Below are 16,547 nucleotides of genomic sequence, written 5' to 3'. Positions count from 1 at the left end.
GGGTCACAAGGAGTCAGACATGACTGAAGTGAACTAGCACAGCACAGCACAAAGAAATAAAAACTATACAGAGAAAGAAGAAATAAAACTGTATTTGTTCAGAGATGGAATCACTGTTTACGTAGAAAGTTCTGAAGAACCAACAAAAAAACTTTGAATGTAGCAATTATCACAGCACACAAGGTTAACAGTAGATAAATGGGGACCGCTCTCACATACACCACAAAAGAACGATTAGAATTTGAAATAGAGAATTCCCTGGAGGCCAAGTGTCTAGGACTCTGTGCTTTTACTGCCGAGGGCCTGGGTTCAATTCCAAGCCGGGGAACTAACATCCTACAAGCCATCCCACTGACATCCCACAAGTGTGGCATAGCGCCCTCCCACCAAAAAAAAAAAAAAGAAAAGAAAAGTGAAATAAAAAATACAGCACCATTTACAAAAGCACACACACAAATGAAATACTTAGGTATAAATCTAATGAAATATGTACAGGCTGTACATGAGGAAAACTACAAAACTGATCAAAGAAATCAAAGATCTAAATAAATGAGGAGATAGTCCAGGTTCACGGACTACAACACTCAACATTAATTATTAAGATGGCAATTCCTTCCCAACTTGATCTATAGAGTCATGTAATACTAGTCACAATTTCAGCAAGCTTTTTGTAGGTATTAACAGAGTCTAAGCTTTACATGAAAAAACAAAAGACCTAGAATAGCCAACGTAATACTGAAGAACAGAGTGGGAGAACTGACATTTCCAACTTTAAAATCGTAAAGCTACAGTAATCAAGACAAAGTGGTACTGGCAAAGGAGCAGACAAGTAGGTCAATGGGGCGGAATACAGAACCCAGGAAAAACCCTCCACAATTACAGTCAACTGACCTCTGGCAAAGGAGCAGACAAGTAGGTCAATGGGACAGAATACAGAACCCAGGGAAACCTCCACAATTACAGTCAACTGACCTCTGGCAAAGGAACAAAGGCAATTTAATTAAGAATAGTCTTTTCAAGAAATGGTTATGGAACAATTGGTCATCCATGTGCACCCTCCCATACCCAAACCAAAAAACTCCACACAGATGTTACAAATTTCACAACAATTATCTCAAAGTGGATCATGACAGCGTAAAGGTAGAACACAAAACTATTAAACTACTATATCAAAACACAGGAGAAGATCTAGGTGACCGTGGGTTTGGCAGAGTCTAGATATAACCCCAAAACACAATTCGTAAAAGAAAAAACTGACGCTGTATGCATTAAAATTTAAAACTGCTCTTCAAAAGGTACTATTAAGCAAATGGCAACCTAAGCCACAGACAGGGAGAAACACTTGCAAAACACTTACCTGAAAGAGGACTGGTATCCAAAATACACAAAAAAACCCTTAAAACTCCATCCGAAAACAGAGAAGCTAATTAAAATACAGGCAAAGATGTGAACAAACACTTCATCAAAAATGATATAAAGGTGGAAAATGAGCATTTGAAAAAAATGCTCAACTTCATGTCACGAGAAATCACTACACACCTGTTCGAATGGCTAAAATCCAAACCCTGGTGAGGATGTGAAACAGCAGCAACTCTTACTCTGCTGGTGGGAATGTGAAGTGGCACAGCTGCTTTGGAAGACAGGTTGGCAGTTTCTTATAAAACTAAACCTAGGTTTACTTTATGACCCAGCAATCACATTTCTAGGTTTTTACCCAACTGATTTGAACACTTATTTCCACATGAGAACCTGAATTTGAATGCTCACAGCAGCTTTACTCATGATAGTCAACAGCTCGAAGCAGCAAGACGTCCTTCAGTGGGATAACAGGTAAACAGACTGCGGCATAGTCACACAGCAAAACAACTCAGGATACACTTAGCAGATGGAAGAATCTCAAATTATGTGGATCAAAATAGCCAGATACAAACAAGTACATGCTCTATGATTCTATTTACATGAAGTTCCAGAACAGACAGAAGCAATCTATGATAAGGGGGAGCAGATCAGTGTTTACCTTAGGGGTCGAGGGTGGGTGCAAAAGTGTATAGACTATAAAGGAGCACTCTTTCTAGGGTTATACAGTAATGCCATGGCTCTTTATTTGGACCTTAGCCATGGTTGTATGTATGTGTCAAAATACACGAAACTAAATGTAAGATGTGGGTATTTAACTCTGTAATTGTATCACAATAAAATTGATTATTTTGGAGTAAAAGTTAAGATGGTTATTTTAGAGGGAAGAAGAGGGCTGGGATTGGGATACAGCAGTCTGTGACTAGCAAAGTTATATTTCTTACCCTGGGGGATCATTTCAAAGTTGTTCTTTTAAGAACTTACAAGGCTATATATTTGTTTCCTGTACTTTTATCTGTGCTGTGAAAGTGAAAGTGAAGTCTCTCAGTCGTGTCTGAATCTTTGCGACCCCATGGACTGCAGCCAACCAGGCTCCTCTGTCCATAGGATTTTCCATGCAAGAATACTGGAGTGGATTGCCATTTCCTTCTCCAGGGGATCTTCCTGACCCAGGGATCGAACCCGGCTCTCCTGCCTTGTAGGCAGATGCTTTAATGTCAGCCACCAGGGCGAATTTTATAATAAAAAAGTACATCCTTTCAAAGGTGTCCCTTTCATCAGAGGTTAGGTTGGACTATGTAACCTCTAAAATAACTTTAAACTCTCAAACTGTGACTTTTAATTACTATGATAAAGAAAAAAAGGTATTTTCTAGTTAATGATCTTTTGTAATATCCAGGTTTTAAAAAATAATATGATAAACTTGTGAGTAATAGTTTTCTGGACCAGGAGCCACTGGGTGTCTGGACTTCTCAGCACCATCTCCTGCTCATAAATCCCTAAAAAATACAACTAAGATAAAATCACCAGTTAAGTTGTATACCAACATTTGTTCATACATCTGTAATAATGAAAATCTAACAACCTGAATGTCTGCGGACAGAGAAGCAACTTGTGGAAGGATACACATATTCAGATGACAAAATGCTTGCCCTTTAGCAATAAAAAGCAATGAACCATTAAAATAAGCCATAGGAATAAATTTCAGCATAAATTTCCACCATACTGAGTAAAAGAAGCCAGACTCCCTCCCTCAAAAATAATATAATGTATGATTTCATTCATATGAAATCACAGAAAATGGAAACTAGAGTGGCAGAAAGCAGATTAATGTTTGCCTGGAGATGGGTGGAGGGCAGGTAGGGGTGAGAGGCAAGATGTCACAGAGGCAACAAGGAAACGTTTGGGTCTGATTTCTTCCCTCTCTGGATTGTGGTGAATGTTTCACAGGTATTTACATAGGTTAAATCTTATCAAATTGTATACTTTAAGGTGCTCCATAAAGCTGTTTTAAAATAAGTGTATACACAGATGATTCACTCCCTCCTCCATCCCCTCCCACCTTCTGATCACATTGTTCTCATAAGGTGAGGGAAGACAGAAAACACCACTGTTCTCACCTGCCCTGACATCAAAGCTTGCACTGACAAGCTTCTTTTGACCAGGGTTATCGAAGTGCCGAAGTTTTGTTTAAACAGAGGTAACACTGCAGCCATGAAATTAAAAGACACTCCTTGGAAGGAAAGTTATGACCAACCTAGATAGCATATTCAAAAGCAGAGACATTACTTTGCCAACAAAGGTCCGTCTAGTCAAGACTATGGTTTTTCCAGTAGTCATGTATGGATGTGAGAGTTGGACTGTGAAGAAAGCTGAGCACAGAAGAATTGATGCTTTTGAACTGTGGTGTTGGAGAAGACTCTTGAGAGTCCCTTGGACTGCAAGGAGATCCAACCAGTCCATCCTAAAGGAGATCAGTCCTGGGTGTTAAGGACTGATGCTGAGGCTGAAACTCCAATACTTTGGCCACCTCATGCGAAGAGTCGACTCATTGGAAAAGACCCTTATGCTGGGAGGGATTGGGGGCAGGAGGAGAAGGGGACGACAGAGGATGAGATGGCTGGATGGCATCACGGACTCAATGCACATGAGTTTGGGTGAACTTTGGGAGTTGGTGATGGACAGGGAGGCCTGGCGTGCTGCGATTCATGGGGTTGCAAAGAGTCGGATACGACTGAGCGACTGAACTGAACTCAACAAGTCCTTGGGGTGGCAAGGAGTCACACACAACTGAGTGATTGAGCACACACACAATACTTGTAGGGAGACCAGGTCTCTGAAGTAGGATCCCAAATACCCGGGTCCTGTCCTTCACAAGCCAGCGCACCATGCATCGCTAGGCAACATGTACCATGAGAAACAGAGGCAAAGGAGCTCGGTTCTAACATCATTACTGGATTGCACAGAACACTATACTGGAGTCTAGCGCACAGTCAGCAATGGCTTCGGGTCAGAACACTCTAGTGAAGCAGCCTTAACTGTTCTGAGGACCTCATTAGCCTAGACTATGCGGGCCATGCGGCCACACTGGAAGAAGGCAGAAAGCCTGCTTCGTTTCTCTTCCCCGGTCCCATATGAGATGAGAGTTTACCACTCCAGTTCAAGGAAGGCTGTCTCAGGAGAGCTAGACTCTAGTTGTGGTGCACAGGCTTAGTTGCCCTGTGACAGGTGGGATCCTAGTTCCCCTGCCAGGGTTCTAGAGATCCGGCATCTCAATGAAGATCCCCCATGCTACAACTAAGACCCGACTCAGCCAAAAAAGGAAGCAAGCAAGCCTAGGCTAACCTTCCCACTCCAGCGAGGTCACAGAAGGTAACCTCGGAAAGAAAATCCACTCTCCTGGAAGTCCTTCCCCCATTACTGCAGCCTTAACTCCTATAATATGACCAATTTATAACAGTGGTTCCAAAGACTGGATCAAATTTGGCATTGACTCTCAGATTTGTTTAGGACAAGGCAAAAAGCCAGCCTGGGGACTTTACTGGTGGTCTAGTGATTAGGAGTCCACCTTCCCCTGCAGGGGATGCAGGTCAGGTCCCTGGCTGGGGAACTAAGATCCCACATGCCACAGGGCAACTAAGCCTGTGCACCACAACTAGAGATCCCACATAACTCAACAGAGATCCCCTGTGCTACAACCAAGACCCGACGCGCAGCCAAAAAAAGAGAAAGCAAGCCTAGGATACCTTCCCACGCCAGCGAGGTCACAGAAGGTAACCTCACAAAGAAAATCCACTCTCCTGGAAGTCCTTCCCCGATTACCACAGCCTTATTTTTTGTACTATAAAATGACCAATTTATATTTACAATGAGGTACAATGTAGTCTCATATTTAAGATAATCAAAAGCCCACAGGCTTCACCATCTGCGACATCTTCAAGATACCAAGGTAAGTGGAACTCTGTGTGGAGCAAGCAAACTTTGTCAGGGTAGACTCAACCACGTGAGAGAAACACCAGAAGGGTACACACTCCAGTGACGTGCAGTACAGCACTGATGAGCTTCATAAAAAGATGCAAACTGCTTATGTACAAAACCTCTTTGAGTCCTTTATTAACATTTGGAGATGTGCCATACGTATAATTAACAGCATCACACCAGCCACAGAAGTACAGATAACCAAGAATGTACTTCGGAACAAGGATCTCAGAGCAACTTATGGTGTTGCCTGCTCTGCACCTCCACAAAAACCCAACTCTGACACACGCAGGACAGACAGTGTAACAATTTCACTTTGAAATGGTTCTTTAGAAAATGACAAGAATTGGCAGTTCAAACCCTTTAGAGTGAGACGTGGCAGTCTCTCAAGTGCCATGGCACTGCTTTAGAAGGCCAGCGTGGGCATCTGAAGGTCAGACAGAGTAAGAACCGACTAGGGCGAGGGCAAGAGGTTTGATTTTCAGTGTAGAGAGAGAACAGATGGTCCAAGTGGATACTTTCCGTTCAGGCTCAGTAAGGGTCCTGCAGGAATCCATCAGATAAATAGTTTATCAACTGGAAGGCTGAAAAACGCCAGCCTGTCACTTGTGTCACTGACTCCAACCGGGAGACCCTGTGGCAACGGGAGTCGGGCACAACACGGTCAGCACAGGAGGGAGACGCCTGAAAGAAAGACTGGAGTCCCCCGTCAGGTCAGTTCTGACCCTTCCATATCACTGGGTGTTCCGGGTCCCTCTGCTTTCACGCGTGAACTAAGGAACGCTTTCCTTTATCTCAATGTTCCACTTTGAAAATAACCAATCCCTTCCCCCACCCCCAGCATCATTCTCCATAAATTCTTTTTCCAAAGTCCTGATTCGGGGTCTAGACTTTTTCCTTTCGCTTCAATTTTGACACCTTCTTGACAGTCCCATTCTTGTTTAGAAGCTTCAGGACACGATCTTTATGATCTAAAACTTTAAGCATGGAGTCTCTGGCCTCACTGATTTGATCCATCACAAGTTTACACCTCTGCATATTTCCCTGAAACAAAAGACATGACATCATCCATCAGCAATCTTCAAGACAGTGTGGCTTTTAAAGAGCTTCTCACCTTTCAACTGAGCCCTTTCGAGGCTTTCACATAGGAAAAAAAACACTTTACTGTTTCTGGATAATGCAGGCTGAAGAAAATAATTGTTTTTTACCAAAGATATTAATGGAGAGAGAGGAAGGGAGAAATAAGGGGAGGGAAAGGGCTCCTTCAAACCTGTATTAGTTCATTTATTCGGTGTAAATCATCATCAGTTGCTGCTTTTTTCTTTGGGATAATCCCTTCCTGCAGGTTGGTGAGTCTTTCGTAAACATCATGTTCTAGATTCGTCTGCAACAAACAAGGAGGGAATCATGACCTCAGAAATACTTTTCTTCATCAAACTCAGGCAAAATACCCACCTTGAATCACCTGTATAAACTGGTATCAGGTCTGTTCGGGTGATAAACTAATTTCTCCCAAGGACTAAGATACAGTACAGTAAGGAAAGTTAATCAATCTTCTAGGATAACTTTTTTTTTGGTTGCACCACGCAGCATGTGGGATCTTAGTTCCCTAAGATATCCAACCTGATCTCCTTGCAGTGGAAGCTCAGAGTCTTAACCACTGCGCCACCATGGAAGTCCAAGGATAGCTTTTAAATTCTCCTCTAAATTCCCAATTTCTCTGAAAAGCAAGTCTATAAGTTCCATAAAAATATACTTTTATGCCAAATTTAAACCTAGCCATGGCACTACTTAAAAAAAAAAAAAAAAACACTCATAAAAAGACAATGTTCTTCAGATCATGACTACTCCAAAGATAGACTTTGTGAGATTATTTTGATCGGCTCCTCTTTATCTTGCTGAAGGTAGAAGTCTTGCCCAGGGGTTATGGAAAGGGCTGAACACAGAATGCACTGGACAGATGAGATCAACAGCAGTTTACTAGTCAGTATACTTGCGGCCCAGGGGAGGAGGGCACTGCACGTGGCGACGAACCACAGAGTGGGTGCCCTCCATGACAGAGAGAGCAAAGAGGGAACCGGTAGGGGCTGAAGGAGGCAGGCTCTGTAGTGTAAGAGGGCGTGGCACCCCCTGGTGCCCCCAGGAGGACATCACTGGCTTATCTGAGTATCTCAAGCTGGAGAACTGAAGCCCACTACTTAGGGAGAAGTGCGAACTAGGCCTTACCCACAGTGAGGAGCAGTGAGAATGTGTTGACAGGCCCTCTGAGGCCCCCTCTGTTTCAGATGTCACAGCAACACATAATATGAACCTTAACTGTAGGTCTTGACACATTAAAAACTCCACCATGACCCATGTTAACTGGGAGCGCTTCAGAAAGAAAATGCTCTATGAACTCAGGTGTCCTCAGCAGGACATCACAACTGCTAGAGCGCCACCTACCAGCTGCAGCAACTGGGCTGCACAGAGGTGAACCTTCCAGCCTTGGGCTCGGCACGAGACTCCTTTCTGATTAGCTATTTCCTGCAGCATAGCTTTCTTCTCCTCTGAAACCAGAAAAAAAAAAAAAATAAAAGTCACTGAGAATGTAAGTCACAATATGAATAAAAGCTCTTTTGGTTCACTCCAGCAAAATAAGACTTACTTTGCTAATCTAATGAGTTCAAAAGAGAGTAAGCTAATACTCTAAAGTTTTAAGTGAGGTAAACAGTCTTTAGTGGGTTGGAGCCTTGCTCATGTGTGATGTCTGCAAGCTTGTGGAGAGTTTGGGCACGAAGCTTAGAAGCTCTGTGGTGTTATCTAGATCTTGGAAGAAATCTTAGGGCTCCAACTTGAGTAACATTTAAATTCAGGTGGAAAAGTCCATGAATCAGCACTGTAGTAAAATAAATACGAACTTTATCATTTGGACTGGGGAAAGACAAACTAGGATTGAGGAGTACCTGTCAGAGGTGAGTTTAGATATATCTGTGAAGTTTTAATATTACTGCTCACCAGGACTTACAATGGATTTAAACATTACATGGATAATAAAAAACTATTAAAAAAAATCTTCTTATTGAAACAATTAATATTTTTTCTGTTTAGAACTTTGGCTGCACTGGACCTTTGCTGCGGCACTCAGACTTTCTCTAGTTGCAGAGCATGGGCTCTAGAATGTGTGGGCTCAGTTGCTGTGCTATGTGGGATCTCAGTCCCCCACTAGGGACTGCACCCTCATCCCCTGCACTGGAAAGTAGATTCTTGACCGCTGGTCCACCAGGGAAGTCGCTAAAAAATTAACCTTGAAAAAAATTATATCTATATATTTGTCAAAACTGATAGAAAGCATAAGACCAAGACTGAATCTTAATGTAAATGATAAACTCTGGGTGATGATTATTTCAGTGTAGGCTCACCAAATGTGCCACTGTGGTGGGGAAGCTGAGAGTGAGGGAGGCTGTGCATGTGTGGGGACAGGGGATGGGGGGCAGACACGGGAAATCTCTTTACCTCCTGTTCAATTCTGTTGTGAACCTAAAACTCATCAACTTTACTTCCTAGAACAATTAACACCACAAAACCCCCAAACTTATCTGGTAGGCAAATATTGGCAAGAAAGTAATTTAAAAATCTTAAACTTTTTGAGATAATTACTGATTCATATGCAATTGTAAGAAATAATACAGAGAGGTCCCATGTATTCTTTATCCAGTTCCCCTCAGTGGTAGTATCTGGCAAAACCGCAGTGTAACATCACAACCATGCTACTGACAAAGTCCACTGACTCTCTTCAGCTTTCATCAGTTTTATATGGTCTCGTGTCTGTCGTTACGAGGATTATAAAGAAACTTTTCAGCTCAAAATAATTAAAGAGTCACAGAAGCTGCAAAGATAGTACAGAGATATATCTGGCAAGAGACCTGTCTGTAGAGTGTGGGAAGAATTCTCACCGCTCGACGATAAAGACAAACGAATTAAGAAGGGCAAAATATCTAAACACACATTTTTCCAAAAAACATATACAAATTGCCAACAAACATGAAGATGTTCAACATCATTAGGCATTGCTGCTGCTGCTGCTGAGTCGCTTCAGTCGTGTCCGACTCTGTGTGGGCCCATAGACGGCAGCCCATCAGGCTCCCCCGTCCCTGGGATTCTCCAGGCAAGAACACTGGAGTGGGTTGCCATTTCCTTCTCCAATGCATGAAAGTGAAAAGTGAAAGTGAAGTCGCTCAGTCGTGTCTGACTCTTTACGACCCCATGGACTGCAGCCTACCAGGCTCCTCCTTCCATGGGATTTTCCAGGCAAGAGTACTGGAGTGGGTTGCCATCACCTTCTCCGTCATTAGGCATTAGGGAAATGCAAATAAAAACTGCAGTAAGTACCATTTCAAACCCCTTAAGATGCCATGATAATAATAAAAACGAGTAAGTGTTGGTGAGGATGTGGAAAAATCAGAAGTTGTATGCATTCCTGGTGGGAAAGTAAAATGTATTTGGTTTGGAAAATACTCTCAGAGTTCCTAGAATGTTAAATAGTTACCAAATAACCCAGAAATTCCATTCTTAGGCGTATGTACGAGAGAAATGAAAACAAATGTTCCCACAAAAATGATGATAGGAACATTACTCATAATCCAAAAGTGGAAACAACCCAAATGCCCACTGAGTGATGAATGGATAAATAATATGTGTTATACATCCATAAAATAAGAGTATTATTTGGCAGGAAAATTGACTGAAGTCCTGATACATGCCATACAGATGACTCTTGAAAACATTAAATTAAGTGAAATAAACCTGTCACAGAAGACCGCATGGTATATGCTTCTGTTTGTAGCAAATGTCCAGCAATGGGAAATTTAAAGAGACGGCAAGTAGATAAAAGAGGCTGCCTAGGGTTGGGCGTAGGGAGGAGTGAAGACGGCAGGATTGGTGATGATAGCTAAGGGTTGTACTTGTTGGGCTAATGAAAATGTTTTAAAACTAAATGTAGAGATTAAACACGCAACTTTGTGAGTACACCAAGAATCACTGAGTTGTACATTTTAATAGGTTAATTGCATGCTGCATGAATTATAGCTCACTAAAGCTTTTGTTGGGGAAAAAATGAAAAGACAGTAACGAGAGGCCCAGTATTTCCCTTCACCCAGTTTCCCCTCACTGTTCACATCTCAGTAACTGCAGTACAGCCATCACACCCAGGAGACTGCCGCTGATGTAAAGGGAGTGCATGTCATCGCATCACATGCGAGTCTGTGTGGCCGCTGTGCCAGTCGAGGTTTAGAGGCGCTCATCCCCTGAGAGACCTCCTGCGCCACGCCTTGACGGTCACACCGCCCCTTCCGCACGACTAACCCTTCATCAGCTCATTTCTTCTCTATGTGTATAACTTTGCCACCTTGAGATTATAGAAACAGAACTGCACAGCATGTGTCTTTTTTCTGGGGAAGGGAGGGGGGTGCGTATTTTGAAAACTGATTTCCCCGTAAGCCTAAGCACAATGCCTAAGCTGCTACATAATCAATAGTTCTTTCCTGTCCATTGCTGACAGGAGTCAACGGCTCATTTGTTTAACCATTTGATGCCATCTGTGTTGCTTCCAGCTCTTGGCTATTATCAAAGACGCTGCTATGAACACTTCTATCCAGATTTCTGTGTGGACAGAGGGTTTTCATTTTTCTGGGATAAATGCCCAGGAGGGCAACTGTCGGGTCATATGGTAAGTATATGTTTAGTTTTTATGAAACTACCCAACTGTTTTCCAGAGTAGCTCAGTAATGTGTAAAAGACAGCTGAATTGTGATATGACAGTATTCTGCTAAGCAGTTTTCTCAGTGGAACTGGAGAAATTTTTTTAAAAAAACCCTTTAAACCTCTGGGAAAAGGTCCTAATGGTTAACAGCATGGCAGAAACATCTATTCAAACAAATCTACTAAAAGGTGAAAGACCAGTAAGTCTGTGGCATTTGAACCAAGACTGATCCCTTTCTGCTTCTCACTCTAGCTTGGAAGGTGGAGACTCTGTTCCAGACTGCTGTAGCCCCAAGCACAGGGTTCCCTCTCCTCCAGTTCCCAGAAGGAGCAAAGCATTTCCCATCTTGCTCCCTGTTGCTGAGGCTGTCTCAGGTCCTGAGTCTAGTCGACATGCGGGGGCTCCCTTCTTTCGCTCAATCGCCACTTGTAGAAGGGAGACTGTACCTTAGGCAAGGTGAGCTGAAAACACTGGGGCCCAGGAACCCCTCTCCTGGCTTGTGAAGTGGTGGCATCACCCTAGGAGAGGCAGGCCAAGTGGAACACAGGCTACTTACCCCACCTCCCCTCCAATGAGCACTCACCTGCTAAGTTGCCATTGGCCCACCCCCACCTCCAGAGCCCCAGGCTCAGGGATTCTGCCTGGAGAAAGAAACAGGCATAAAACAGGAAGTTTCTAATCTCTTCCCAAAGGAGCTGGCTCCAATTTCAACAGAGTGTGAAGTTCAAACCTAAAGGCGCTCCCGAGAGCAGTGGAGGGTGTAGGTGAGGAAACGTGCAGACACAGTGAAGACACAGCCTAGACTGTGCGCTGACCCATTTGCAGGAGAGAACAAGGAGTGAGAGAGCGGCAGGAGCTCTCCTTGGGGGCAGAATGATTATCAAACGCTGACCTCAGAAACCATTCTGGCAAGGAGCTACAATACAACTGCATTAGTCTGCAGAGGAATCTGTGTTTAAGGGCAATCCAGTACTGTGTTTTTAACAGATCAAACGGCAAGCAGTAAGTGGGGTTTATCAGTTGGACGTGGTCAGGGAAACAGGAGGAGAGAGGCCTGCCCATGCCACTGTCCTCCCACGGTGGCTGTGGGCACACTCTAAGCTATGTCTCCCCAAGGAGTAACATCAGAGGCTTCCCACTTGGCGGTGCTGGTGGGGTGGAGCTGATCAGACTTCACTAAAAGAATCCAGCCCGTCACTAAACAGCTAAAAATGCAAATAACTATAGCGGGTCTTTGAGGAGGCAGCGAGACCAGTGCCTGGAGTCGCTGCATTATCTGAAATGTCCAGTTTACAACAAAAATCATGAGGCATTCAAACAAACAGGGAAATATGACCCACACAAGGGGAAAAAGAAATAGGCACCAGAAAATGCTTGACAAGAGTGACCAGATGTCAGATTGAACAGAAGAAGATTTCAGAGTAGCCATTCTGAATAAATTCACAGAATGAAAAGAAAGTATGAGTGAAGAAGTAAAAGAAGGGATGATGATCATGCCACATTAAACAGTATCAACACAGAGACAGAAATTGTACACCGTTAAGAGCACCAATGCATGTATGATGGCGTACCAAAAGGAAAAGAGATGAAGCAGAAGAAATACTCACAGAAAAAATGACTTAAGATTTCTCACATTTACTGAAAAACAGTAAAGTATGTATCAGGAAGCTCAAGGCTAACTCCAAAGAAGATAAATGTATACAGACAGACGTATCATAGTAAAGATGTTGAAAGTCAAAGCTGAAAATATCTTCAAAGGAGTAAGATAAAACATGACGCATCACTGACAATATAATCCCACTAAAATCAACAGCGGACTTCTCAGGAGAATGGAGTCTAGAAGGCAGGGGGATAACAATCAAAACGCTCCAAGGAATGTACGAGAATCTGGTGTCTCTGCATCCTCAGCAGCATGTGGCATTCTGAGTGTTTCTAATACTGCATTTCCTTACTGATTTCGCCTGGATGCTCTGTCCACTGATGACGGTGGAGCGTTAAAGTCCCCCACTATTACTGTGTTACTGTCAATTCCTCCCTTTATGGCCCTTAGTATTTGCCTTGCATATTGAGGTGTTCCTATGTTGGGTGCATATATTATTTACGATTGTCACAACTTCTTGGATTGATCCTTTGATCATTACGTAGTGTTCCTTTGTGTCTGTACGTCTAATTTTGCCTGGTATGAGTACTGGTCCTCCAGCTTTCTTTTGATTTCCATCTGCACAGAATACCTTTTTCCATTCTTTCACTTTCAGTCTGTGTGTGCCCCTAGATCTGAAGTGGTTCTCTTACAGACAGCGTACTTAGGGGCCTTGTTTTTGTATCCATTCGCCAGTGTATGTCTTTTGCTTGAAGCATTTAATCCATTTACATTTAAGGTAACCACTGATATGTATGTCTTACTGCCATGTTATTGTTTTGGATTGTTTCCATCGGTCTTTTTTCTTCCCAGGTCTTCTTTTGTTCTCTTGTCATTTAATGACTAACTTTAGTGCTGTGTTTGGACCCCTCTTCTAAGTGTTTATCTGCTGTCGACTTTGCGGCTACCACGAGGTTTTGATACAGCAGTTTATACATAGACGAGATTGTTAATAAGCTACTGGTTTTTAAATTTCAAATGCATTTCCAATATCCTACATCTGTGGTCTCCTCACAACTGCTGGTTGTGATATCGCATTTGTGTGGATATGACCTCCTACCTTTACTGAACATCTGCCTTTGCCAGTGAACTTTCCCATTTGCAATTTTCTTGTTTTTAGTTGTGGTCTTTTCCACTTAGAGAAGTTCCTTTAGAATTCGTTGCAAAGCTGGTCTGGTGGTGCTGAATTTTCTCAGCTTTTACTTGTCTGTAAAGCTTTTGATTTCTCCATTGAATCTGAATGAAAGCCTTGCTGGGTAGAGTATTCTTGGTTGTAGGTTCTTTCCTTCTATCACTGTAAATATATTGCACCATTCCCTTCTGGCCTGCAAAGTTTCTGTTGAGAAATCAGCTGATAACCTTATGGGAATTCCCATATATGTTACCTGTTGTTTTCCCCTTGTTGCTTTTAATGTTTTGTCTTTTTGAAAAAAATTACTGTGTCTTGGTGTGTTCCTCCTTGGGGTTTTCCTGCCTGCCACTCTGCTTTCTGGAGTCGGGTGACTGTTTCCCTTACCACGTCAGGGCAGTTCTCAGCTATTATGTCTCTAAGTATTTTCTCAGGTCCTCTCTCTCTCTCTTCTGGGAACCCTTTAATGTGAATGCTGGTACATTTAATGTTGTCTCAGAGGTCTCAGATTGTTTTAATTTCTTCTCATTCTGTTTTCTTTATTCTGCTTCATGGCAGTGTCCCCACCGTTGTCTTCTACATCGCCCATACACTTTCCTGCTTCAGCTGTTCTGCTATTGCTTCCTTCTAGTGTAGTTTTCATTTTAATTACTGTGCTGTTCATCTCTGTTCTTTAGTTCCTCTAGGTCTTTGTGAAACATCTCTTGTATCTTCTTGATCTATGCCTCTGCATTTTTTCTGTGCTGGATCTTCTTTACTAGCATTATCTCACTCTTTTCCTGGTAGGCCGCCTGTCTCCACTTGGCTGTTGTCCTGGCGTTTGCCTTGTTCCTCCGCCTGGGACATGTTCCTCTGCTGTCTCATTTTGTCTAGCTTCCTGTGATTGTGGTTTCCATTCTGCAGGCTGCAGTACTGTAGTTGTTGCTTCTGCTCTCTGCTCTCTGGGGGATGAGGCTGTCTAAGAGGTTTGTGCAGATTTCCTAATGGGAGGGACTGGCTCCTGCCCAGGGGTGGGTGGAGCTGGGTTCTGTCTCTGGTGGTCAAGGCAGTGCTCAGGAAGACTTAAGCTGTCTGCTGGATGACACTAGTGGTAAAGAACCCGCCTGCCAATGCAGAAGATGCAAGGGAGGCAGGTTTGATTCCTGGGTCAGGAAGATCCTCTGGAGTAGGAAATGGCAACCAAATCCAGCATTCTTGCCTTGAGAATCCCATGGACAGAGGAGCTTGGAGGGCTATACTCCACCAGATCACAGAGTCAGACAGGACTGAAGTGACTTAGCACAAGCATGAGCTGGTGGGTGGGGCTGTGTTCCTGCCCTGTTGGTTATTTAGCTTGAGGCATTCCAGCACTGGAGCCTAGAGGTTGTTGAGGGGAGCTAATGGCAGCTTCTGGGAGGGCTATACCAATGAGTACTCCCCAGAACTGCTGCCGCCAGTATCTTTGTCCCTGTAGTGAACCACGGCCATCCCATGTTTAATTTCCATGGGCTGGAGGTTTTTCTGTTATGTGTCATTGGTTTCTAGTTTGAGTCTATCATGGCCAATGAAGATACTCTACATGATTTCAACTCTCCCCCAATTGTTGAGGTTTATGATCCTAAATAAGGTCTATGTGCATCTTGAGAGAATATGTATTCTGCTGCAGCTCAAGTGCCCTATAAATGTCTACTAAATGTTGGTTTGTGGTATTCACTTCTTACATATTCTTGCTGATTCTCTATCAAATGCTTCTATCAATTGCTGAGACGAGTATGTTGATGTTCTAACCAAAACTATATATTTGCCTACTATTTCTTTCAGCTGTTTTTGCTTCATATTTCTGAAGCTCTTGGTTTTTGTTGACTATTTTTTAAATCAGTATGTAATGCCTTTCTTCATTTCTAGTAATTTTCTTTCCTCTGAAGTCTATTTTATTTGATATTAATATAGCCACTCTTTTAAAATTAATTTTTGCACTGTTTGATCTTCCATCCTTTTACTGTCATTCTACTGATACACTGTATCTGAAGTTTCTTACAGACAGAATATGGCTGGATCTTTTTTTCATTCTCTCTGCCAATCTGTGTGTTAATTGATATGTTAGCTTATTAACACTTACGACAATTACTGATATGTAAGGCTAAGTCTGCCAGGTTATTATTTGTTTTCTGTGCTTCTTTGCCATTTCTTTTTTCTTTTCTTCAAGTGAATTACCTGTTTTCAGTATTCTGTCTTTACTTGTTTATATGAATATGACTTTACAGTTTAGGCAAAACAATTCAATTAAAGTTTAACAGTGAAGAGACTTGGCACAAAGTGATTAATACATACATATTTGAACAGAAGATTTAAGAAGCATCAATATTTTCAGCTGTCAAATTACCTTTCTTGAGATAGCTTACGAAGAGTGAATTCCAATAAGCAATAAGTATTTTCTTATAAGGCTTAAAATGTTACTAGGGAAACTGTAAATATTTTCCTGCTACAATATGGAATTCTGTGGTGTGAAGAAATGTTTGGTGGCTCATATCCTACTTTCAACAAAGGCCCACATCCTCTGATTTCTCTTTGGAAGTCTCACCCTCTTTTCTAAACTCAGGGTACACTCATGAGGAAGAAAAGCTGGGCAGTGCAGCCACCTCTGTGCTCCCATTCAGAGACTGAACTGTCAGGATCTTCACTCCCACTCATGGGCTTTAGTCTGCACCTTTTAACTTGGACTCATCTTG

General features: G+C 42.6%; 1 protein-coding gene across 11 annotated transcripts in view; it reads right to left on the bottom strand.

Moving 5' to 3' along the window:
• Nucleotides 1-5,440: 5,440 nt before the first annotated feature.
• SAP130 (Sin3A associated protein 130) overlaps nt 5,441-16,547 on the bottom strand; it is a 73,550-nt gene continuing 62,443 nt past the window's right edge. For all 11 annotated transcript variants that reach the window (XM_042243591.2, XM_042243592.2, XM_015093301.4 and 8 more), the window contains 3 exons: nt 7,777-7,880; nt 6,605-6,718; nt 5,441-6,378 (listed from right to left, as the gene is read on the bottom strand). In XM_042243591.2, the coding sequence (XP_042099525.1) occupies nt 6,220-6,378; nt 6,605-6,718; nt 7,777-7,880 (377 nt within the window). In that variant the 3' untranslated portion in view covers nt 5,441-6,219. The remainder of the gene's footprint in view (nt 6,379-6,604; nt 6,719-7,776; nt 7,881-16,547) is intronic.

The sequence above is a fragment of the Ovis aries genome, chromosome 2 (assembly GCF_016772045.2).
Source record: "Ovis aries strain OAR_USU_Benz2616 breed Rambouillet chromosome 2, ARS-UI_Ramb_v3.0, whole genome shotgun sequence".
Lineage (NCBI taxonomy): Eukaryota > Metazoa > Chordata > Mammalia > Artiodactyla > Bovidae > Ovis > Ovis aries.
Note: the sequence above shows the minus strand (reverse complement) of the source record. Positions and strands in the feature narration are given on the sequence as shown.